The sequence below is a fragment of the Macaca nemestrina genome, chromosome 19 (assembly GCF_043159975.1).
Source record: "Macaca nemestrina isolate mMacNem1 chromosome 19, mMacNem.hap1, whole genome shotgun sequence".
In the NCBI taxonomy this organism is placed as follows: domain Eukaryota; kingdom Metazoa; phylum Chordata; class Mammalia; order Primates; family Cercopithecidae; genus Macaca; species Macaca nemestrina.
The window spans coordinates 23,583,701-23,609,603 of record NC_092143.1 but is presented as its reverse complement, the minus strand read 5'-3'; the positions used below and the strand labels follow the sequence as shown (position 1 = coordinate 23,609,603).

The following is a 25,903-nucleotide window of genomic DNA, read 5'->3' as shown; positions in this document are numbered from 1 at the left end:
AGTGTGGATCTTACCCTTGTGCTGCCCTGCTGGGCTGCCCCTTTTTGTGCCTGATTTGCTGTATACACAGTAACACTGCTCAGCCGCCTTGCCTCTGTCTGTGATGTTAAGCTTGCTTTATGAAGAAGCTTTTATGTTAGGCTTGTGCTTTTTAAAATTTCAGTTCACATTTATTGAAAAAGAAAAACCATAAGCAATGTTTCCTACTTTCTTCATTTTCTTGTGAGTTTCTAAGGGCAAGGGTTTTGTGGAGGGGCAACCAGTCAGGTCCCCTGCCTTGTCTGGAGAACACATATCATGGCAGAGTTCCCTTTTGCCTCTCCCCCATGTACCGACATCTCCTGCCAAGCTGACTCCTGAGAGGTCTCCTAAAACACTGTATATGCTTCGAGATGAGTAGGGTATTTTCTGACTGGGCTTGGTGACTCGTGCTTGTAATCTCAGCACTTTGGGAGGTTGAGGTGAGAGGATCTCTTGAGTCCAGGAATTTGACACCAGCCTGAGCAAAATAGGAAGACACCCATCTCTAAAAAAAAAATAAATAAAAAATTAACAGGGCATGTGGCATACACCTGTGGTCCCAGCTGTTCAGGAGGCTGAGAGGGAAGGATTGCTTAAGCCAAGAAGTTCAAGGTTGCAGTGAGCCATGATCGAACCACTGCACTCCAGCATGGGTAACAGCGAGACACGACTCTTAAAAAAAGAGTATTTTCTTCCAGAATTGGTTACCCCTTTATTTTAGAAACATGATATGCAGTTTTACATCTTTGAAATCAAAATATCTACAGTTGTTTTCTAATGTTTTCAGATATTTTGCCAAATCTTAACTATTTATTAATTAATCAAGCATATCGAATAACTAATATGTGAAAGGAGCATTAGGTATTCTCTGTAGTTGCAAATTGGAATCAAAGATCATGTCTTCAAGACAGTTGCAGTCTTACAGGAAAGACAAGATCTGCCCCAAAATAACCATGACACAAAGTGAGAAGGAAGGTAAAAAGTGTAGACATTCAGGACATAGTGAAATGAATCACCCTGCATAACCAGAGGGGATACAAGGAGGGGTTTCATTTGGTTCTGTCATTTGAGTGATTATGAGGAGAGGAGGGGAAGGACGGGGCATGCGAAAGAAAGGGGTAGGAAAGCACAGGCATGCCAGACATCTGGTGAAAGGAGGAAAATGCTATTTTTAGCTAATTTTATTTGTTAATTTCTTGTAGAACTTAAAGTGGGATTCTCCCATGTAAAACTCAAACACAGTGGCTGGAGGTGGTGGCTCATACCTGTAATCCCAGCACTTTGGGAGGCCTGCTTAAGCTCAGGAGTTTGAAAACAGCCTGGGTAACGTAGCGAGACCTCCGTCTCTACAAAATAAATAATTACCTGGGCATGGTGGCATGTACCTGCAGTCCCAGCTACTTGGGACGCTGAGGAGGAAGGATGGCTTGAGCCTGGGAGGCCAAGGCTGCAGTAAGTGGTGATTGGACCACTACTCTACAGCCTGGGTGACAGAACAAGACCTTGATTCTAAATAAATGAATAAATCTCAGACATAATTTCCATCCCAGTTATCTCAGGGGAATAGATTAGGGTCAGATAAAGGATTGGTATGCCTTTACTTTATGAAAAGATTGTTGCAGTGAGTTTTTTCTTTGCTTTTAGCACCTATCACATAGCCTTATGCAGGGATATAGAGGCCTGGGATGCAGTCCTCCTACTGAATGCTTATTACCTCTGAGTTTCTGTGCCATTCAGATCTCCATGTCCTCAACTTGTTCTACAGAAGTTCAAGAAACAGGCATTATCATCCCCATTTTGCAGATGAGAAAAAAATGAATCTGATAGATAGTTGCTGCCTCTTATCCAGAGTAACATTGTAGTCTCTGAAAAAAATAGGATTCAAACCCTAGTCTAGCTTGTTCCAAAAGCCAAAGCTCCTACCACTATGCGATCTTGCATTCCAAATCTTAACATCCACAGAATTAAAACAATTTGTTAAAGTACATAATCAGAATTTTCAGTGTACTTTAGATTTTTAGATATGTTTAATAAAATTATTTTCAGCTGGACATGGTGGTTCACACGTGTAATCCCAGCACTTTGGGGGGCTGAGGCGGGATCACTTGAGCCCAGGAGTTTGAGACCAGCCTGGACAACATAGTGAGAACCTGTCTCTACAAAATTTAAAAAAGCTATAGGAGCATGTAGTTCCAGCTACCTAGGAGGCTGAGGCAGGAAGATCACTTGAGCCAAAGAGGTCAAGGCTACAGTGAGCTGTGATTGTACCACTGTACTCCAGCCTGGGCAACAGAGCAAGACCCTATCTCAAAAAAAAAAATTATTTTCATCAAAGATTTTGTACCTTCTAGGATGTAAAAGCCATATTTACATATCAGTAAACTCCTGAGTACTTGTGTCATATATTATATGTTTATTCTTATTTACTCATAACATTTGCCAAGTGATTTGCTAACAATAAATGTTGAATAAAGTCATGGGATTTAAAGATTTTCATTTTAGAGATGAAAATCTTTTTCAACATCATCTGATCCAGTACCCCTAATGTGCTATTAAGTAAAAATAAGGTTTAAACAGATTAAACAACTTGGCTGAGGTCACAGTGGTACTCAAAGGGTCAAGACTGTCACTCAGGTTTCCCAACTCCCATCTTGCAGCTCCTGTACCATATGGCTATGCCACCCTTAAAAAGGTGAGTGATTCGCAGGTAAAATCTTATGTGAGGACATTTTTAAATAATGGTGATGGACTGTTCATCCATGATGAACTGTTTAAGAGAAAATTGAGACTGCACGTCATTGGAATCATAGATTGAGCCATCCCGAGCTAATTGTGAGAAAAGTAGAAACATATAATATTATCCTTTTTATGCATTCATAATTTTGTTAGATCAGTATGGTTATGTACATATTGATTGATAAAATGTTAGAAACAGCAGAAAATCCCACTGTACTAAGGAGCAGAAAAATTCTTGTGCTCTTAGAAGGTTGGACTTCCATTTGTCTAAGTTGTGGTCTGTGATTTTGATCCATTTGCCTCCTTCATGTGGCAGGACCTTTACTCTGAAAGAGAACAGTGGAGCAGTGCCGTCCCAGCTGCTGAAGGGGCTGGGCGAGCGTCACATACTGCCACAGCTGAGGGACATTAGTGAATTACAGACTGCCCACCGCTTTTCTGGGATCATCACAGTTTACCAAACATTCAGAGAGAAGCATAAAGTCACTGGAAACCACACATGCTTTGATGACACACAGATAGGTGCCATGTATTAGAAAGATTCTTTTTGAACTACATAGAATGGGAGAAAAACATTTTTTGTATGCTAACTCAAATCTCAACCATTCTTGAATTTTGGGGGTGAACAGTGGAGAAAGAAACACATCATACAAATGCTAAGATGCTTTAGGATTCCATATTTAAGCTATTCATATTTTTCCTGTTTCTGTAAAACTTATTCTTAACAGAAAATTTATAATCTGAAGAAGCCATATAAGTAAATCCTATTAGCATAGTTTTTATTCACTGTAATTGTATTTAGCATACAGGAAATAGATCTTAAAGATATACATTTGAGGAAGGAATTTGCCGCCTTTGTGTTTAGGAACTCAATGCCACCTGCGAGTTATGAAATAAATGTACAACATGACAGAGGAATTGAAGATATCTTGTTAAATTGAGGACAAATATTAGCATACCTGTTTAGCCAGGAAGGAATAAAATGGGAATCCCAGGGGCTATACATTAAGTATGCATTTTTAAAGTCATTTTAGTAGTCTTTGTTTTTGATGGGAACTCTTTTCATTACCCCGCTCCTATTGACCACAGTTTACAGGCTATTCAATGAAATTTTATGTGTTTCCCCCACCGGCCCCGCTGGAATATTCCCTTACACTGTTGCTTAATTTGACAGATGATAAAGTCTGACAATTTTAGATCATGACATTTAACCAAAGTGTTCTTTCATGTAACTTTTGAAACGCTTTCACCACGATGGAGTGAGCTTTAGAACAGGATTAATGAGCAGTTCTGTGAAGAGGGACCTCAGCCTGGCGTGGACTATTTTTCCATTCATATTTTTATTTAAAATATTTGTCATCTCCGATATTTCGTATTGGGTGTGTATACTGAAATGCTGAGTAAAACAGAGAGTCTGTCATGACCACTTTTTTTTAGAATAAAGAGAACCAAAAGACCCATCCTGTAAACCGGTGTAACAGATAATCCGCATAATAGCCAGATAGGCGGGATCAGATGAAACAAATGCGTTCCATGTTTACATGCAGATTCCAGAATAAGGTTGATACTCCTTTAATTTCAAACCTCTGATAGTATGGTCCTTCTTCATCCCACATTAAAGCATATCACACAGACAATGCACTCTTGACTTTAGAGATAACCAAATGTAGAATTAGACTTCATCCGTTGGGACTACCAGATCAATTGCTTTGACTTCATTGCCTGGTCAATTCAGTCCAATAACTAGCTTAAATGATTTTTTTTTCCTCCTGCTGAATTTGCCAGCTACTTCACTTACTGCGTAAGTATGGAGCTACCAGCATGTCCAGGGGCTGAACTGGGCACTTTGGGGAGATACACAGAATTGACAGCCATGTTTCAAATCTGTACAGAGACCATAATATAAAACTAATTTGTAAGTCCTGGCAGAATGTGATTTAGTATTAAGGGCCTGCAATAAATGGGGTTTGTTGTTGATTATTTTTGTTTCACTAGAAGTCAATGAGTGCTGCAGCAGTTGGAGAATACCATGTGGGAAGACCAGAATTGAACGGAGAGGAGGGAGGAGACTGTGCCAGTGGGGGAAGGGGTGGAGGAGAAGCATTAGCAAAATACTGGAATAAAATAAGGAACAGACCTTTAGGGACCAGCTTGGAAATTAGCCTGACTTCAGGAGCATTGATGTAGAAAAGAGTGAGTTGAAAATTAGGGAACTAGATTATGGAGGGCCTAGAATCTTAAGCCAAGCTGTTTAGAGTTTTTCCTAGAAGTGGTAGAGAAGGTTACTTTTAAGTAGGGCAACCAGGAAACAAAGGTGGTGCTTTGGGAAGATGACTATGATGACGGTGAATTGAGTAGACTAGAGGAGGGACACAAGGTTTCTCTCTATGCCTTGACCACCTCTCTACCCTCACACACGCAGCCCCCTACTTTTGCGCTGTGGATGCCATACCCTCCAAGTCGCTGCAGAGCCCTGACCTCAGAGCTGTAGAGTTATCCACACTCTGCAGTCTTGCGCTCAGACTGCCGGACGCCAATGGAGGGAATCCCTCAGGTGCGCACACTGATGCCTCTTCAAGAGCGCTGGCTTTTCCAGCTTCCAGTGAACTCAGTGGGCAGTAGGTTCACATGTCTTTGATTCACTTCCTTCCCCCTTACCCTATAGCTTCTCTTCTAGACCCACCATCCAGCACCAAAGCACCAACCTTTATCATTTTTCTTACTATAGGAAGTTTGCTGATTCCCCCAAATTTACAAGGCCATTTGTTGACATGGGGGAAGGACCATGCGTGGCTACACCTTTTGGCTTGAAACAGCGACCTGCTGGTAGTTTATCTCATTTTCCCTTCACCTTGCTTCTTTTTATGAGAAGCATCTTTGGTCAGAAGAAGCAGTTATTGTACATAAAATATGGGAGCCGGCAGGGCTAGTTGTTTTTGTATTTGTTTCCTCATTTAGTCATCTTGTCAGTGCTGTGAAGTAGATATTTTAATATACCCATTTTACAGATGTTGTGCTTATTCAGTCCAGGGTGGCCACAGGACACACCATAAGGGTAAGGGGAAAGTATCCACTTGTCACTGTGGCATGAGCCCTGAAGATCTGTCAGCTGACTATTTCCATACTCAGGTGCACACATGATTGTATCTCTTCATTCTGGGTGTGTGTGTGTGTGTGTGTGTGTGTGTGTGTGTCCCTCCCTCTCTTAGCCTGTCACTAAACATTTCTTTTCCATGAAAAGAACCAGAGAAGGGATGGAAGCAAGAACTTAGAGGTAATGGTGAGTTTGCTATGATCCTGCTTATGTTGGTTTCCAATGGTAAGGGATCCCAGCAGCACACGGCTGGGGACAGACTGGACATCTCTGGATTCTAGGAGGACACTGTAACTCTTGTCCTGCAGAAGCCAGACCCTTTCTCTTAGCACCTAGGTAGCAGTATATCCACGGGGAGGACAGACAGGCACCCAGAGCCATGAACTACAGCAGGACCCTATTACTATATTTCTCATGACACAGCCCAGTTCTTTGGGTAGCAGGATCACTACCATTCATATTTATGTTTCAGATGCAATCCTCAGTAGTTCACAAGCCTGGTTCAGCAGTGTATTGCCAATCCCACCCCTGTGAAGTTGGTCATTTTTGTACCCACACATAAGACTTCTTATTTAGCTGAGTCTGATCTTTTTGATGACTTTGTAGATCTTAGTTCTGTTACGTAATATAACTGCTCTCCCTTACAACTTTATAACCACACCAGCTGATAACTGTGCATCCTGTATCTTCAAACCATTATTAATAATGAATAAAACAGCTGAAGGCCAAGTATAATAACGTATCACTAAAATCTTCTCTCAAAGATGCAATCTAGCCACTCATCCAAAGCCACTGAGTTTAGTCACAGTACTGGTTCAGTAATCCAAGTAACCACAATATGGTCACACCTCTCCCCACTGTATTTTCTCCAAAGGTTAGCTGTCCTGAAAGACATCACACAACTACCCAGCCCCTCACTTAAGTTCTCGGACCCGACTTCTCACTTGTAAATACCTGTATCAACCACTTTATAGGGATATTCTGGAGCAGATACAAAGGGCATGAAATAACACAGGAAAGCCTGGCTTTCAACCTAGACCTTGGGCTCTGCACCCAGTTCTTCCCCTGTAGCGGGCCTTCCAAATCTAGGATGGGCTGCCCAGGAGGTGGGACATTCCTTTTCCCTGGCTGACTGCTTGTCAGGGAGGTTGCCTGGGAAATCTTTCCCAACTCCAGCATTCTGTGATTTTATTGATTTTCCCAAACTTGATTTCATTTTATTTAGAATTATTCAACTAATGTAACATTTTGATTGTTTATAGCCTTTCAGTATCATCAGTCCCTATTCATCTACATTGAGGGATGAAAGGAAGCATCACAGGGTATCTACAAAGTTTAATTGGCTTTTGAATCCTTGAAAACTTGACTTAAAATTTGGGTTTATAATCTGAATTTTACAATAAGTATTAAGCCGTCTAGCCTCAGCACTATTCACACAGTAAACATTTCTTTCACTGAATTTACAATTAGCCAAGTTTAATCCAGAAAAGAAACTGGCCAACTGCCCATCCTGCTTTCTCACAAAACACCTCTTTCTAACTCCTACTGGGACCCAAGAGTGCCGGGCTCTTCCGTGGCAGGGAGGTGGAAGATGCCCACTGATGCCTTCTGCTTGTGCATTGTTCAGTATGTGTGTGTTCTCTCAGCTCACATCTTTCTTTTCAGTGTTAAACATCAAAGGAAAACTCTCCATACTCCTCTCCTCTGAGCCCCTGCTTCATCTCTACCCTCGATATGGGAAAAAGAAGAGAGACAGTTATACTACCAGTCAGAGATTTAAGCAGTGTAATAGTCACAAAGACTTATAAGCAGAACTTCCTTTCACAATGATGAGAATGCCTACATAATTTTTATTTTCAGCTACAAGTTAAAATAATGGTTCTTAGATCAGTTATAGAGATACCTATCAACTTTTTGAGAATTTTCAGTAAATACAATCCAGTTTACACATGAAGCACATAGACTCATTTAATTGGAGTAGGATAAGTGTTCATATACATATTTCTTATACATGTCTTCATATACATATTTAAATATAAAAATATTTAACTCGGGAAACAATAATTATATCCTATACTGAGTAACAAAATACTCCTTGTATACAGTTAATGGGCAGATCACGTACCACATTTTAATAATAGTCTTGATATTGTACCCAGTGGATTATATATAATATAAAGGAAGCTTGGAAACAAGAATGTTGATATTTTCATGTAGTAGAGGTGGAGAGTGAATATAGCATTACTCTCCTATCATGACCCTGGCATTCTGACAGTTTGGGAAGATCTCTTTCATTGTGTGCATCGTCTTACAAATAGCCTGGACAACATCATGCCATTTCTTCTTTATATAAACAGAATTAGTATCAGTTAATAGAATTTTTGGCATTAGTACTAAGTAACTGTTGGTGGAGCATGCTGTTTAGTAGATTGGGTCTAAAAGTACTAAACTGGGGTTTACCGGCGGTATAAGGATATTTCAAATGAAAAATAATATACAAACGAAAAATAATTTTGTCATTCTCAATACTTGTGACAATTTTATAGACAGGAGTGAATCTTGCCTTCCTTTCAGATATACAGCCTTAGATACAGTCTTTTAACATGGCTTTATAAATAACTATTTTTAGGAAAAATTTGAAAATACTCAGCACGATAATTCATTCTTACCTCATTCTGAGCTTTGTGATATGTATTCAGTACTAGTTCTTGATAATTTGTTAACAAGGCGTTTTTAACACTTTGGACAGATGCACATACTGTTTTCAATCTTCACGGTTAATTATTCCATTTTGTATTTGATGCCAGAACACTCTGACTCCTAATCACTGCCCATTGTTGCAAGTCCATTATATTCTAACTGTTTGAGTGCTCCCATTGACCTTGAACTGACATTATAAGCTGTGTCTAATCTTTTCAGTCTATATTTCTAATGCTTCTTTTCTTTTTTTCCCTTTTTCTGATCCCTGTTTAGCATCACAATGGGGCTGCCTCTGAGCCCAGCAGCTGACTCGGCCCGCTCTGCAAGGCATGCCCTCTCGCTCATTGCCACCGCCAGACCACCCGCCTTCATCACCACCATAGCCAAAGAGGTGAGCGGAGCTTCTCAGTGTGCGCCATCTTCTCATTCAGAGGAATTATTGGATACTATAAGCTGAGGGTTCATATCCACAAATAGTCTTTCTAGTTTGTTCTAGAACAATGCAAGTTAATAATTTAGTACTGAAATGAACACATGTGTCAGTGTGCATGCACACTGAATTCCATGGTGTGGTGCATTCATTACCTGTGCTTCTGTATTCATTTCTGTTCTCAAAGTTAATTCACTTGTAAATCTTTGACAATCATTTTTCAATCTGAATTATAGCAGGCATATGAAAACTCAAAGACATTAAAGGTGTTCACGTTTTTCACAGATAAGTACCTACTTGTCATCAAAACTAAACTTGTTATTTAGCACTGGCTCTCCAACTGTAAACAAAAAATGTAAGTCATAAACTTGCTAATTGTTTTTCCTATTACTTGTCACAGATAAAGACTTGAATGCCAATTGATTCCCACATTCTTAGTGTTCAAACTAATTGCCCACATCTAACTGGAAAACTAGTAAAGAACAATGAGCCAATTATTGGAACTTTCCTATAGGTCTTAGTAGGAGGAGGAAAAGGAAAGAATGATCAGCTCTTAAATTTTTTTAAAGGTTTATTCCATTTCAGCATGAATAATGGGCAGACGCAGTGTCCATAGGGTGTGGGCTCTGTCTGAGTTGTTTTTCCTGTAGCTATGATGAATTTTTAAAATAATAAATACCTCTGAGTCTACTCAGATAAACTGAAACCTATTGGGCCTATGTCTGCCCCAGAGCTATCCCTAATAGGCATGCTGTAACCATTTGTGCCAAATTTCGCTGGGAGGGGAGGAAAGAAAGTCCTAACAGCATTTTGTATAGGCTTATGTGAGGCACTGAGGCTTTGAATTCATATCTAAAATAAATTTGTAGACTAAGGGTGTGCATTTTTCTAATAGTGCATAGTGTTATAGTAAGGTTCCACTAGATTTAAAATATACATATGTATGTATTTATTTTGTAGGTATTATATAGTTATATATAATGTGTGTATATATATGTGGGTACAAGTGGTCAATTTTATTAGTCTTGGAAGATTTTTTTTTTGCCAGTTTTTCCCATCAGTGGAATATGCACAGGTTGTAATATTGAATATAGTGAAAAAACCTCACATTAGTCTGACAGGTCCTTGTATTGATTGTGTTGTCAAACTTCCCTTGCACCATTTACATATGAGTATTTTTTTTAAATGAACTGTTAGAATACCCATGCTTTGAATTCATTCTACTCCAGCTTTTGGTTGGAAAAGTAATTTTAAAATAACAGTCCACATTTATTACCTTTAAAAGCAAATTTTCAGCCTGTTACTGTGGCATGTGCCTGTAGTCCTAGCTATTTGGGAGGCTGAGGCAGGAGGATCACTTGAGCCTAGGAGTTAGAGTCTAGCCTGGGCAACATAGTGAAGTGAAACACTGTCTGTAAATATTAAATAATAAATAAAACAAAAAACACACACAAGTTTTCCACTTCACTGTTCAATCTTAGAATATTAGAGTAAAATGCTAAAGTGTTTCTTATTATTGTCTCTGACCTCTACCCCATTTCTATGCCTACTACCTTATGGCTGTTCATAGGCTAGTCCAGGGCCTGTTAATATTCTTTTTTTTTTTTTTTTTTTTTTTTGAGACGGAGTCTTGCTCTGTCGCCCGGGCTGGAATGCAGTGGTCAGATCTCAGCTCACTGCAAGCTCCACCTCCTGGGTTCACGCCATTCACCTGCCTCAGCCTCCTGAGTAGCTGGGACTATAGGCGCCCGCCACCTCACCCGGCTAGCTTTTTTGTATTTTTTAGTAGAGACGGAGTTTCACCGTGTTAGCCAGGATGGTCTCGATCTCCTGACCTCATGATCCGCCCGTCTCGGCCTCCCAAAGTGCTGGGATTACAGGCTTGAGCCACCGTGCCCGGCCTGGGCCTGTTAATATTCTTTCTCATCCAAACTATAAGGCTTACAATTGTATGGGGAAAATCACATTGAATTTGTATTATTTGCCATGCTCATTATTTTTGGAGGCATGTTCATTTGGATTTCCCAACTTAATTGTAAAGCACTTAGAGAATAATTTCTGGGACACAGTGTGGTTAAAGTATTATTTGTAGTTGATCCTCAAACAGTAAGGGAGTTAGGGGCACCAATCCCCCTAGCAGTCAAAAACCCACGAATAGTATTTGACTGTTCCAAAAGTGAACTACTGTTAGCCCACTGTTGACCAGAAGCCTTACTGATAATGTAAACAGTCAATTAACACATATTTTGTATGTTATATATATTATATACTGTAATCTTACAATAAAGTAAACTAGAGAAAGGAAAATGTGAAGAAACTCATAAGGAAGTGAAAATCGATGTCCTATTCATTAAGTGCAAGTGGATCATCATAAAGGTCTTCATCCTTGTCGTCTCCACATTGAGTAGGCTGAGGGGGAGGAAAGGGAGGGGATTGGTCTTGCTGTCTCAGAGGCCCAGAGGCAGAAGAAAATCTGAGTATAAGTCGGGTCATGCATTTCAAACCCATGTTGTTCAAGGGTCAGCTGCACTATCATTACTTGAGAGCAAGGATCGTATCTTTTACTTCCTGGGCATCTGCCAACTTCTGTCTACCTTAGTTCCAAATGTACCAAATTCACAAGTCCTCAATATGTTTCTTTTTAAACATGTCATGATAGTGTTGTATTAACATCTCATGTAATGTTCAGGAACTTACAGAATTCCATTAGGCAATGCCTATTGAGTTTTTATTATACTAACATTGTTTTTGCAATCAAAAGTATTTTCTGACTCACCCCCAATAAGTTTATTTTTTTCTATAGTATTAGCAAGTGAAAAATAAACCATGGCTAGAAATGTACAACTCTATCAGTGTCAATCATATCTACAGCTGAGAAATGTTTTGTAGGTACACAGACACACGGCCCTTGCAGCAAATACTCAATCACAGCAGAATGTGCACACAACAACTCTCGCGCGAGCTAAAGGGGAGATTCTGAGAGTCATTGAAATTCTGATTGAAAAGATGCCCACAGATGTTGTGGATCTTCTTGTGGAGGTAAAAGACTATCCTGTTTTAAATGATCCATCAGCAACCCACATTAAATATTCTAATGAAGGTAATATAAATCAGCATCTTTATTTCCAGCATCTCTAAAAGAGATAAAGGGTGAGCGAGAGAGAAAGAATGAGTGTGTGTGTGTGTGTGTGTGTGTGTGTGTAAGAGAGAGATAACTAAAATTAATTTTTGTGCCATTTCTGGAAGACTTATTTAAATTTCCTCAAAAATCAAAACGATTTTCATGTTCACTCACCAGTCACTTAGAATTGGTCCATAATATGTAAAGGTCTGTAATATGTAAAGGTTATGTTACCTTTGACATCTTTCATTATAAATAAAATATATAATATGTTGAATAAAGCTACCTATTATGTACATAAATATGAATTGACTTTAAACAAGTCTGTTGTCTTTATTTTATTGCACTGTCCTTTAAATTTCTTTTCACAGATAAGAGAAAGGATAGACTGAAATATACACATGGCTTAAATTGCTTTTGTTTTTATTTTAAATACTAAAATAAAACTATATAGACTTTTTAGGGGCAAATGAGGCCTAAGTTAACCATTTACATTTTGGAAAATTAAGCATTTGAAGTTAATTTTAAATCTTTTCTTTTCTGTCAAAGGTTATGGATATCATTATGTACTGCCTTGAAGGATCTTTAGTTAAAAAGAAAGGTCTTCAAGAATGTTTCCCAGCCATCTGCAGGTAAAGAAGTCTTCAAGAGCATGCAAAATAAATAATTTTCAGTAACAAATAATTTTAAAAATTTTTGGCATGGTGTTAGTAGTCTTGGTCAATTAGAAATCCAGTTATTTATTAATGTCTGCTTACTTTCTAAAACAATATGGGCAGGTTATAGTTAAAAACAAACATATAGTAGAGTTAGCTATTTGAAATTGGGTGTTGAAGATATTTTGCTCAAACCTTAGAAAAATTGACTAAGAGAGAACATTCATTGAATGTGTCTGTATTCTTACATTCATTACTCTAATTATTATTTACGTTACAAAATTGAGTTAGGAAGCTTCTGGCTTTGGAAAGAAAATGTTCTTTTCTGCCAGCAGACATCTTTGTGCCACGCTTTCACCGATAAAGTTTGTTTTTAACACAAAGGCTAGTCTTTGCATTACTTTCTCTTAAGTATGGGTGTTTTCCTTATGAGAAAGCAGGAAAAGAAGCCAAGAAAAGTTAAAACTTTTATAAACAATGTTGCGTTTGCTAAGTGTAACTTTCTGAATTATATATGTACATAATTTAATAATTATAGAGCATATAATTATTATAGTATGAAGGGGTATTTTTAGAGCCAAAGTGTAGTAACATTATGTTTATTTTTCTTTCAAAGCTGTTTTAAGCTTGGTTCTCAAAATGCTTATAGATTGAGGTACATCTTGTTAAAAAATGTTTTATCTCCATGCAGTCGATAGAAATAGTATTTAAATCTTTTGAAGATAATTGTTTTTGTAGAAAACAGAACAACCAGTTATTCATAGTTATATAACATTTTTCTTTTTAAGACAAGTTCAGTGATATCCTATTTTTGCTCATTTTTATGAATACATTGTAGTAGAAAGCTTCATTTTGGACTACAGCTTTCCTGAGAGCAATGGCATTACCTGCTATGCAAATTTATTTCAGCATGTGATTGTACTCTGTGAGCCTTCGCATATCTTTTTCTGTATTTATGGTAGACCTTGTAGCCTGGTCTCTTCATTTTGCAGTTTCTGATTCATGCATCCAAAAATTTAAAAACATAAACACAAAGTAAAAAAAAAATTATACTGTAGCATACATGTCTACAGATGCATATTTTCTTGTGATGGGGTTTGGCAAATTAGAATACAACCGGGTTTTAAACATTATGCCGTGTGTTTGGTTTATGGTCTTCTTTTTAAGAATTGTGTATATTAAATCTTATACACAATTAACTGATTTTAAGAATACAAGTAGTTGTTATTTTCCCAGTTGACTGTTTTCTATGGGAATGTCTTAAGTGAAAATGCACTTTCGCCTGTCGCTTCCTGGAGGTGATGAGGAAGCGGTTTTACTGGGGCTTATTTTACTGAATGTTAACGGTGCTCCTTGCAGCACCAGCCACTGGCATGTAAAGAAGCTTCCTGGAGGTAACATGAAAGTGTTCAATGTTTAAAGGATCTGTTTTTCCCCTCTGCTGGAAGCCTGCCTCCTCCACAAGCCAGATCCTCAGTCCCTAAAACCACCTTAGTCTGCTGCATATCCACTTTCGTTTCCTATTATGTGGTCACTGAAGAGTCAGGGTTCTGCTAGAGGCACGTGTCTTAACTGAAGGCTCAGTATAAATTTTTTCTGATTTGGCAGAAAGCAGCTGTATTTTGTTTATCAATTTAATAACATTTATTGAACACCTACTGTGTATCAAGTACTAACCAGGCCCTGGGGAAACAATGATGAATAAGATGATTTCCTCACGGGGCACGGGGGAGGTAATTATACAGACAGATGATTCCAGCTTCTGTGTCCTATGCTGGAGTAGAATTACATACCAGGGACTGAGGTAGGCAATAAATGGAGTGCCTAATTCTGGGTATGGAAGTCTGAGAAAGTTTCACAAAGGAGAAGGCATAATAACAATAATAATACCTGTGAAAATGCTTTAGTAAAAGTGTCTGCCAAATGGAGAGAGGGATTTTCCCTCTGAGGGAGTTGTGGTGATGGAAAAGTGGTGGTGGATTCTGGAAGCTTCACAGAAGAGTTGATGGGGTGGGCCTTGCAGGATAATTAGGGGTGTGTCATCTTGAATTGCAGAGGGAACCAGACTGGCAAATGTTTGACGGCACAGAAGTGTACAGCAAGTTTGGTAAATGCTGTGTAGTAGAGTGGCTAGAACGTAGGTTGAGGATGGGAGTCTAGTATAGTGCCTGAGTATAGAGAGGGCTTTGAATTTCATAGGAAGGAGTTTGACTATTACAGCAGGGCCTTGAATAATGTCATTTCATTCAACATCATTTCATCATAATGTTGAAGAGAAAAAAGTAATTCTCAGCTAGGGTCACTGTCTGTGTGGCCTTTATACTTTCTCCCCAGGTCCATGTGGGTTTTCTGTGGGTACTCTGGTTTCCTCCCACATCCCAAAGATGTGCCCATTAGGTGAACTAGCATTTCTAACTGGTCCCCATCTGAGTGAGAGTGTGTGGCGTGCGCACGCGCACTCTGTCATGGGATGGCATCCTATCCAGGGCTGGTTCTGCCTAGTGCCCTGAGTTGCTGGGAGAGACTCCAGCCACCCGTGACCCTGAACTAGAATAAGTGGGTAAGTAATGATCTTACTTGTTTTTGTCGTGGGCAGGTGGAGTTCTTTCCCTGCTTTGTATCAGTTGCAAAGCAGGAAAAAGTCAAGCAGGCTTTATTCCTGGCCAGGCCTGGAGAAGGAAAGAACTCTTGGTCTACAGATGCCCTCTCCCTGAAAAATAGAAGGCGTGGTGCGTTTAAGAACCGGGTATGGAGAGGGAAAGGGATGTTAGCATGCGCAGGGTGGGACTCCAGATGCACGGGCTCAGTGCATAAACATACGTCTTCATGGAACCCATGATACAAATGGCGAGGTGTTCTTTTGGGGGAGGGAATTTTAGTATTATAATGATAACATTAAGGATCTAAAGGCAACTAGGGGTCACTTGTTCCAGTTTGCACCAGTTGGGGATCTTATCTCCCTCTGGTATCTGGTCAGGAATGGAGAAGCTCTGGTGCTACTGGACTGTCTGGTTTCTTTATGCAGCTGTGCCTACAAATAAAGGTCATAATTAAAGAAAAACGGCAAGAAAAAGAACTTTTCCAATTATTTCATCAGGGTGGTCCTGGTAACATTTTTATTAATCTTTATTAAATGTTTGTAGAGCTCAACTTCATTTCAGTGTTTAATATTGGAAGTGTTTTGGGTCTTTCTGAGTTTGGTGATGTTTTTGTGACCAGAAATGTGCCATAGAAACTTAACTCTTAAATATCAATTAGCCTGTGGTACAGTTGGTTTCATTATAGGTCAGTTTTCAAGAACATACTAAATCCTCACATTAAGTGAGGACTTACTGTGTTTGATAGACAATAGAAAGTCAGAAAAGGTTAAGCAAAAATGTGTAATTCTTCTACCAGAACATAGTTGATAAGACATAATTTTATGAAACTTCAGATTTATAACAAAGTTATTAAGTTATGTAGATATTATTAAGATTGTGAAAATAAAGTCCACATAGGCCCATTTATTTGTGAGTCAGCACATAAACATAGAAGAATGATTAACAATATAAGCTTGTAGCTTATGCTAAATGTGAGTTGCAATAGATGACAAATTATAGAGGACTTCAAAGAACACTAAGCTTGCATGGGTCCTCAGAAGTTTTACAGGTCAATGCCACTCCATCTATTGGCTGATTTTTACTAGGTTAATATATGAACAACAAAGATAACATATCAGTAGGAGTTAAAATTATTTTATTGAATATCTGCCATGTCTGTACCATTGGATTCTACTAGGTGCCTTACAGCACTTTTGAGTCTTCTGTATACAAAATGCCTTTCATGAAATAGGAAACTCCAAAGTCAATGGCATGAGTATCTGTGGTTCAGATATGTGATGTTTGTTTTTAAAATCTTTATATAGTTTTGTATTCTTTTTCTTTTTGTTTCCTTCCTTTTACCCTTTTTAAAATGTGCTCTGGGTTTTGTCTTAGACTAACCTCTTTAATGCTGCCTTATGCCAGTATTCGGCTGCTGTGGTTGACAGATCACAAAATGGTGTGAAACTTCATTAGTGTTCTTCGTAAATGAAATATTTATGGATGCATCCAGAAAAGTGCTTATGATTTGGGTATTCACACAGTACTATTTTTTTGTGGATCTCTCTAATAATAATGTGAAAATCTAAAATGTATACAAAATATTAGCTAATATATATTTCAAAGTAATATATAAGTAAAAAACTACCAGATGACATTATTGCTTTCATATCTGTAAAAAAGTAATAATTTTTAGTCAACATTGTAAACATGATCTTCCCCATCTAAAGTTGTATTAATTTAATTAAGAGCTAATGTAGTGTCCTGAAGTCATTGAGTATTTAAAAACAGAATGTATTCTGACTGGTGGTAAACATAAAATTAACTATTCTCTGTGAGTCCAAAGATAAAATAGCATTATATATAGAATGCTGAATAATCCTGAGTTTGGGTTTTATTTTGTTGTTTAGTTTTTTTCACCTTCACCAGTGGGCTTGTAGGGTTTTTTGTTTGTTTGTTTGTTTGTTTGTGGATTTTTGTTTTTTGGGTTTTTTTTGAGATGGAGTGTCACTCTGTTGCCCAGGCCGGAGTGCAGTGGCGCGATCTCAGTTCACTGCAACCTCTGCCTCCTAGGTTCAAGCAGTTCTTCGCCTCAGCCTCACAAGTGGCTGGGACTTCAGGTGTGTGCCACCACGCCCAGCTAATTTTTGTATTTTTTTTTATTCATTTATATATTGAATAAACTCAGAATTTCTAAGGAAATGGCTGAAGATATTCCTTCAGCCCGTGCATTCCAGAGATACACCATGAGCTTTTAAAGACTTGCCCTTAGAGCCACAGAATGCCTGCTGATGACTGTAAGTGCAGACTTTCATTAATCAGGTTTTATCTAAAACTCAGCTGAGAAACACAGAGCACTAAGAAGCTAGTTTAGAGTACATGTGGTCCATTTATTCCTTGGAATATTCTAGTTTACATCTTTAGATTGGGTGAAACCATCCAAGAGCTCCATTTTTTTCTAGGCTGTCTGTTCTCCTCCGAGGAACATGTTGCCCATGTTCCTCTTCAGCATTAGGCCTGCCGTTTGCATGGAGGCACCTTTCAAGGGAGTGCGTAAGAACGGTGGTCCTATTATCGCAGGGCTGTCATGTTGATGTCACTCGGTACATTGTTTAGTGTCCCTTCTGTGAAGACTCAAGACATTTCTTTTAAATCTAGATGACAGCTCATTTTTCTTTTCGTAAGGAACCTAGAATGTGGTTTTTGTTTGTGTTTTGTTTGTTCGTTTGTTTTTCCCATATAACCAGTGTTAATTTTAAAATTTGCCTTGGCCATTAAGCCGCTCAAAGCCAAAGTCCCTGCTTATGTCTAGGAAGTTATGGCTTTTGTCTCCCGTATTCCTTCCCTCATAATCATACCTTCAGCTTTGTCTTTTTTGTCTATCTTTTTACTGTATTCTAGAAGCTTCCCTAAGTCCTTTATGTTATGTGTGTATGTGTATGAAATATGTATGTGTGTATGTACCTTAGTACATGTATGTATATGTGTATATGAAATACACGGTTTTATTTCAAAAGCCATGAAAGTAAAAATCATTGTAAGAATATTAGCTATGATTATTTTCTAAAATAAAAAAGACATTTTTTGTATTAACTGAAATACTTTAGATCTTCCTGGAGTCGTTTATATAGCTATAGATATTTTTCTATAACAAATCCAGTAAAAGTTATAAAAATCACACACTATTAACTAGCTGTATTAACGTTACAGTCATAGCTTTAAATATTTCCTAATAATTCACATTTCACTTTCTGGGATATTAATAATATAGTGTCATCTACTAATAATACAAGAAAATTACTTAGATTTCAGTGCCCTTGAAAAAATGTAGCACACACATCCTTCTTAACACAGTTATACAAAATGGTTCTCCTGTCAGATTTTTTATCGGTGTAACAAATATGAGTGTATTATTATATAGGAATTAAACTGCATCCATTTTAAAGCACAAACATATTAGCCACAAGACTGCTGCAGCACTGAATTAGTTTTATGTTTATAAATAAGCAGAATAGGAAGCACAATAAGGTAACATTTAAGAAATGAATCTCTGTAGGTTCTTTCCCAGCTAGGCCTTGGCTTTGCCTTCATACGTCTCCTCGGTGATCTTCAAAAAGGCATCGTCTAGCACTCTAGATAATTATTGTTAGAGGGTTCTGAGTAATTTACATTTAATTGCCTGGACTATAAATAATACAGCATCCTCAGTTAAAAATACCCTAGACGCCAAGAAAGTAGAACCGACTCCTTTCAAGGCTTGGGAGGATAAACATCACTGAAATTTCTTCAGAATTCTTTGTTAAAATTTCGTTGCAAGTTGCCATGTCACTGAACTCAGATCCCCATGTGAAGTCCCTCACACAGAAGACCAAGCAACACGGAGTGTGCCATGCTTGACTCAGTTGGATGATGTGTCTTCCTTTGGTCTCTGGATCAATGCTGACTGGTATTACACTACTCAGTGTGCTGCAGCAGCATGAAACATGAAGGCGTAGAGCAGTACTTGCGGTGTGCTCTGTACAGATGTTACTGAACCCAGAGAAAAGCACTCTAGAACCTGTACGTGTGATACGCACATGTTCCAAAAGGAATGCTTGTTTTTTATTTGGCAAAATTATTCTTTACTAATGTCAGAATAGAGAGGTTTAAGCTCTTAGAAGCTGCTATCAAGGCTCCATTAGAAACAAAGATAAAATACTTCTACAAATACAATGTACTTTTTAAGTTTAAGGTGATTGTATTATGATCTTGAGGTCTGGTAGTGGCGTAATACATGACAAATAAAGGATTAGGGTTTTTTTTAATGAAATTGTAAGTCATAAGAGATTTTAGGATTTCTTCAGAGCAAAAATTAGATATACCTCTAGATGTGATTTTTTGGTCACTTAAAACTACACAGTCGTGCACATATAAGTAGCTTGAGGAAAGGGACTTTTCCCTTCATTTCTTTTATAGCAACTAGTAGAGGGCTCCAACTGGCCAAAGACCATATGTCCCAGCATTCCCAGATAGGTCGTTATTTCACGCACTTTTTTTGTTTTAAGTTAAGGCAGTTTATTTGATGTATAACTAAGAGTGATTTAATTTTTATGGTTTTTAAAGACTTGTCAAATAAATAAATTCACCACTTCCAAAAAAAAAAAGAAAACCTTTGTTGGGCTCTGTCCCAATTTTTAGTTTAAAAAATATATACCCTGAGTGTAGCCACTCAGTAACGGTGGTTGAATAATGACACTAGCTATGCCGCTTCGTGTGTTTAGTCCTTAGTTTCATCCTGATAAATGGCATCAGTTCTTTTGCTTAAGCAGTGACCTTACTGCATTATTTTTATAGAATTACAAGTTGTAAAATTTTGATTCTGTAAAGGACCTTCCGTTATGACTTACTACTTCCTGTCCTTCATTTTAAAAACAGGCAAACTGACAAGCTTTTTTTATGCTGACAGTGAGACCACAGTGAAGCTCAGCTTTCCTGAACAGATCTCATATCTGCTCTGTGTTCTTAGAGTGGGGTGTGCACTGTTACACAGGCTTACACGTGTCAGGGGCACACATGGAGTTGAGCCATCTCATCAGAGGATGAGCTGACCGTTGCTGAGTTCCAAGCCCAGGCCTCTTCCTCTCTATCCTTCATCTCATTTTCTCTCACCGCCTCTTGGACCTTGCTCTTTAGATAACTTTCTCTTTTATCCTTAACTTCTCCTTCTCTATGGCATCTCTTTTTCAGCCTGGAAGTGTATTTTGTTCTGTATCTTCTCCACCTACTGTCCAATCCATCCTTTCCCAGGACAAGGAGTTTACACTTCATCCAGTTTGTCACCTCTCCCACTCTCTTCATCTACTGGAATCTGATTTTTGCCGCCACTGGTTTTCTAAACCCTCTCTCTGTCTCTCTGTTTCCCTTTGGTTACAAACAATTTTTGATTACCAAATGCTTTTCAGTCTTTAAAGTAGTGGTTCTGAAACTTTTTGGTCTCAGGATCTCATCAAAATTGAAGACCTGAGTTTTTGTTTATGAGGATTGTATCTATATTTTCATCTTTTACAAATTAAAACTGAGAATTTTTTAAATATTGGTTTATTTATTTAAAATCAACTCATTTTGCATTGATGTAGAAACATTTTTGTGAAAAATATTTTCCAAAATGAACAAATACTGAGAAAAAGTAGCATCGCTTGACATTTGTCAGATCTCTTCACTGTCTAGAAGACAGGTGGAATTTAATAGCTATGCATGTCTTTCATCTGTTGCAGTATATTATTTTGGTTGGAAGATATGGTCAGAATTTAACTGCTCACACAGATATGTAGTTGAAAAGGGAGGAATGTTTTAATGGCCTTTTCAGGTAATTTTATATCTTCTTGGACGCTGCACCAAAACTCAACATGTGATTGTTTTTTAAAGGTTAGTTGCAATGTGGAATCTGCAGTCACATGAACTTTACTGTTATATTAAATCCACTAGTGTATCTTGCACTTCGAATGGGTCTTTCACCTGCCCATGATTTTGTAACATTATGCCCTGGTCTTCGGAGAATGTTGGTCCACTGAGTTATGTTGGCTGTCCATATATGGTCACTTTGCATTTAACAATATTAAAATATCACATTTGCTAATATTACTGTTGATCTTTTCAAAAACGTTAGTGTTGAGAAGCCAGATACAGGTTTCCAAAATTCTTATTTTTACTTAAAAGCTTGAACGTGTCATTGACAATAAATCTTGTCAGTTGTTTTCCTGGAAAGGCTTAACTTTGTTCATATTCAAGAAAGTATCTCTCAAATAACTGTAGTTTTTCTCTCAGTTATGCTTTCAAGTAAATGACGTTCGGTGAAAAAAGCAGCTCGTTCATTCTGCAAGTCAATCTTACAAGTGTTTTTCTCCAAGACAACCATGAGATTTCAGTATACAGAAGTGTTTTATGCGTACTTCCCACTTTGTCACACTGAATATTGAAACAATGTGTACTCAAGGGTTGAAATTTCCTTGATTAATAACTTTTTCATCATGGATATTCTGAAGTGAAACTGTTCTGTTGTTTTGCTCACTGCCAGCATGGCAGTGAGGAACATAGCGACTGCTAAACGAGTACATGTCAGTGCCCCTGCCTTGATTCGGGTTAAAGTGTCAGCAGTTTTACCCAACATTGCTTTTGCATCATCAGTGCAAAATCAACGCGATGAAAAGGCCAAATAATATCTCAGTATTTTTATGAAAATTGTTTTGATCTCGTAGACTTCTCAAAGGAAAGGCATCTGCAAACTACAGTTTGAGAACCACTGATTTAGTGAAATCCTTTGTTGCACAGAATCATGAAACGTATTTTTTCTTTCTTAAAACTCTTTATTTTCTGCATCTCCCATATCCCACAGTGATAACCTTTCCTACGATCCAGTACCTGGAGAGAAGGTAGCCTAGATTTCAGGAAAACTAAGGCTAGGCTTCCTGTAGCTCAGTAGAAATCCTGAAACTTCTATTTAATTTAAAGGACTGTTAACTTTTCTTGGGATTCCAGTGCCACTGGTTCCAGAAGGGGACCTCCTTAAGGAACCATGGGCATTTGATGTTAAAGCACCATGATAAATAATTTTTGGTAGCAAATCTGCCCATTGTTTAGAGGTCACATTATAGATGACATCCTCTTAAATGTGTCAGACTTGCATTCTTGAAGCGCTATTCTCGAATTCTCTAGGCTCATTAGTCTTTTTTCTCTTCCTTTAATAAGGCCAAGCTTATTCCTGCCTCAGGACTTTTGTTTTTGCTATTTCCTCTGCCTAGAAGGCACCTCCTCCAGATATTGACATAGCCTGCGTGGTCTCATCATTCAGGTCAGCCTCCTCTGACCTCCCTATGTATAACAGCCTCCTTGCCATCACTCTCACATTATTACCCTTTTAGCTTCACAGAATTTTATAATCTGCACTCCTCTTGTTTATCCTTTTTTTACTCATTAGGCCCTTAAGAACAGATAACTTCTCTGATAATTTCCTATTATAGTCCCAGCAACCTTAACTGTTGAATGATGAATGCAGAGACCCTATGCCTGCACTGAGGATTAAAGGGTCTGCTCCTGGAACAGAGAGCCAGGGCGCACACTCCCATACCTCTTCCTCACACCCTCTTCCTCGTCTTTGTTACCTTGGCTTTCCCTTCCCTAGTTCACAGTTACCTCTTCCCCATCCTAAATGGCATCTCATCCTGTCGATTCTAAGGTTATCTTACAGTCTCTTCTCAGCAACCCTAAGCACCTGGGTTTAGCTTGCTTTTGTTTCTTTGAAACAAAATTCTCAAAGATACAGAATATGTATAATTCCCTAAACTATGGAATATATATATGAAATCTTAAGATATAGACACACATGATGTATATATCTTAAGCTACATATATACTATATATCTGTATTATATATATCTTATTTATATGCACACTATGTGTATATACACATACACATATACATATATACACTATGTATATAGTCTGCTTTTTCAAAGAATTAAGATTCCAAGTGAATAATTCTCAACCTATTTAATCTTAGGACCCCTTTAAACTCTTTTTTTTTTTTTTTTTTTTTGAGACGGAGTCTCACTCTGTCGCCCAGGCTGGAGTGCAGTGGCCGGATCTCAGCTCACTGCAAGCTCCGCCTCCCGGGTTCACGCCATTCTCCTGCCTCAGCCTCCCGAGTAGCTGGGACTACAGGCGCCCGCCACCTCGCCCGGCTAGTTTTTTGTATTTTTTTAGTAGAGACGGAGTTTCACCGGGTTAGCCAGGATGGTCTCGATCTCCTGACCTCATGATCCGCCCGTCTCAGCCTCCCAAAGTGCTGGGATTACAGGCTTGAGCCACCGCGCCCGGCCAGGACCCCTTTAAACTCTTAAAAATTATTGAAGAACCCAAAGAACATTTGTTTATAGTGCGTTATAACTATCAATATTTGCCATTTTAGAAATTTAAACTGAGAAATTTTAAAATTATTTTATTTGAAAAGAACCCATTATATGTTAACATAAAAAATATTTTTATGAAAAATGATGCCAACCTCTTTGATGTCTGGCTTAACAGAAGTCAACTGGATTCTTCTATCTGCTTCCACCTGTGATATCTCAGATCATGTAAAATCTGGAAAACTCAGCTATACGTTCATGAGAAAACGAGAGTGAAAAGGGCAAATAACATCCTGGTGTCAGTGTGGACACTTGAGAAGCACTGCTCTCAGCTGTCCCTATGGGACTGCGTCTTGTGAGACAGCGAATTCCAGGTGGTGGGGGCTCCTGCCTTTGCCACACCCAGCTGTGCAGTCTGGGGCACATCACTCGACTTCAGTTTCCTCCTGTAGGAAACAAGGGGCTCTTGTGCCTGCTAACCATGGCAACATTCAACTCCAAAATATTAAAAGTTTTGCGTAGCAGCTACTTTTCTCATGGCTGACTTACAAATATATGATTACCAACCATTATCTTACAATAAATTCTGAAACATGTTAAAATATGTACGTCTTAACATAGGGCTGTATGGATGCTGCAGCTTCTTTGATGCCTTCCTAAAAATTCTTTGAAGTAATTACTCTCAAACCTAATCCTGCACTGAGACTATTTAATGAACAAAGAACTCAATTAATATGGAAGGTAAATCACATGTTTTAAGAAAAACAAGGAGTTCCTATTTTGTTTAATGCTATTTTTGTATCTGATTAAGTTTTACGGGGAAAAAAAGTTTAAGTGGAAACCAAAGGGATAGTTTTTTTAAAAGCATGTTGCCTCTCTTACATTCAGACAATGGAATATTATTCAACAGTATTAAAAAAATTAGCTGTCAAGCCATGAAAAGACATGGAGAAATGCATATTACTAAATGCATATCACTAAATACAAGAAATCAATCTGAAAAGGCTATCTATTATATGATCTCCAGCCATATGACATCCTGGAAATGGCAAAACTATAGTCAGAAAAAGATCAGTGGTTGCCAGAGGTCAAGGGAGAAAGGATTTTCATGGTAGTGACACTATGTTATGTGATACATATGATACTCTAATGGTAGATGTATGCCATTATACATTCGTCAAAATCCATAGAATGTACAAAACCAAGAGTGAACACTAATGTAAATGATACGTAAATTTATCAGAAAGCTGCCACCCTGGTGCAGGGTATTGATAGTGGGGGAGGTCATGTGCATGCAGATGTAGGAATAATACAGGAACTCTACTTTCTCCTCAGTTTTGCTTTGATTTTAAAACATCTCTAAAAAATAAACTATTTTTTAAAAAGCATATCATCCACTCATACTTATTAAAGAGATAAAAAATCAATACAAACTTCAGTCATACTTAATGATGATATTTACAACACTATATGGTGTTTATCTTTAGAACTGAAAATAAAAATGAAAAGAAAATATTTTAATTGACTGTTTTTTAACATATAAATGGCTAATCTTAGTACCCAGTTCCAAAATTAGAAAAAAAGAAGCCACTCAAGAAATAGGAATCAAAAAATGGGACTTGTTCAATTTAACAAAGTAAAATATTTTTTAAGCACTTTTGTGACTTCTCTGAAAATTTCCAATTCATTCAGTTATTCGTTTATCTGTGCTGTATGCCATGCTGGGCCTGTCAGGCAGTCCCTGCCCTAAAGGGCCTTAAAGTTGGCTTGGCAGAGACAGAGAGGTCAATCAGTGAGCTGCCATAAACGCTATGAGAAAAGGGTGTCCAGGACACACAGAAGATTCCCAGTGCCATGATAAGAGGGACACAAAGGAGGGAGCTGGCAGTTGTGCATAGAGGAAAGGAGAACTGGTAGTATTTTAACAGAGCTCTCAAAGATGAGTAGATGTTTATCAGGCAGATATATCCTTCTGACTCCAAAATCTATGCTTATTTTTATATATAAAAATGACTCTCATTGAACGAAATGCTAATTAAACACTATTGTGAATTGCTGACTAATGAATCAATGATTACTTTGCAAAAATGACAGTTTGTATTCTTTTACATTGCATATTTCATGGCTAAGAATGAAGAAATTCTCAAGCACCATGTACATAGAACTGAACAATATATGTAATGAC

The 25,903-nt window shown here is 38.1% G+C and overlaps 1 protein-coding gene across 7 annotated transcripts in view; it reads left to right on the top strand.

Annotated features, from left to right (window-relative positions):
• LOC105477091 (WD repeat domain 7) overlaps window positions 1–25,903 on the top strand; it is a 388,969-nt gene that overhangs the window by 286,085 nt on the left and 76,981 nt on the right. For all 7 annotated transcript variants that reach the window (XM_071085283.1, XM_071085280.1, XM_071085278.1 and 4 more), the window contains 3 exons: window positions 8,825–8,942; window positions 11,871–12,020; window positions 12,652–12,734. In XM_071085283.1, coding sequence (XP_070941384.1) covers window positions 8,825–8,942; window positions 11,871–12,020; window positions 12,652–12,734 — 351 coding nt within the window. The remainder of the gene's footprint in view (window positions 1–8,824; window positions 8,943–11,870; window positions 12,021–12,651; window positions 12,735–25,903) is intronic.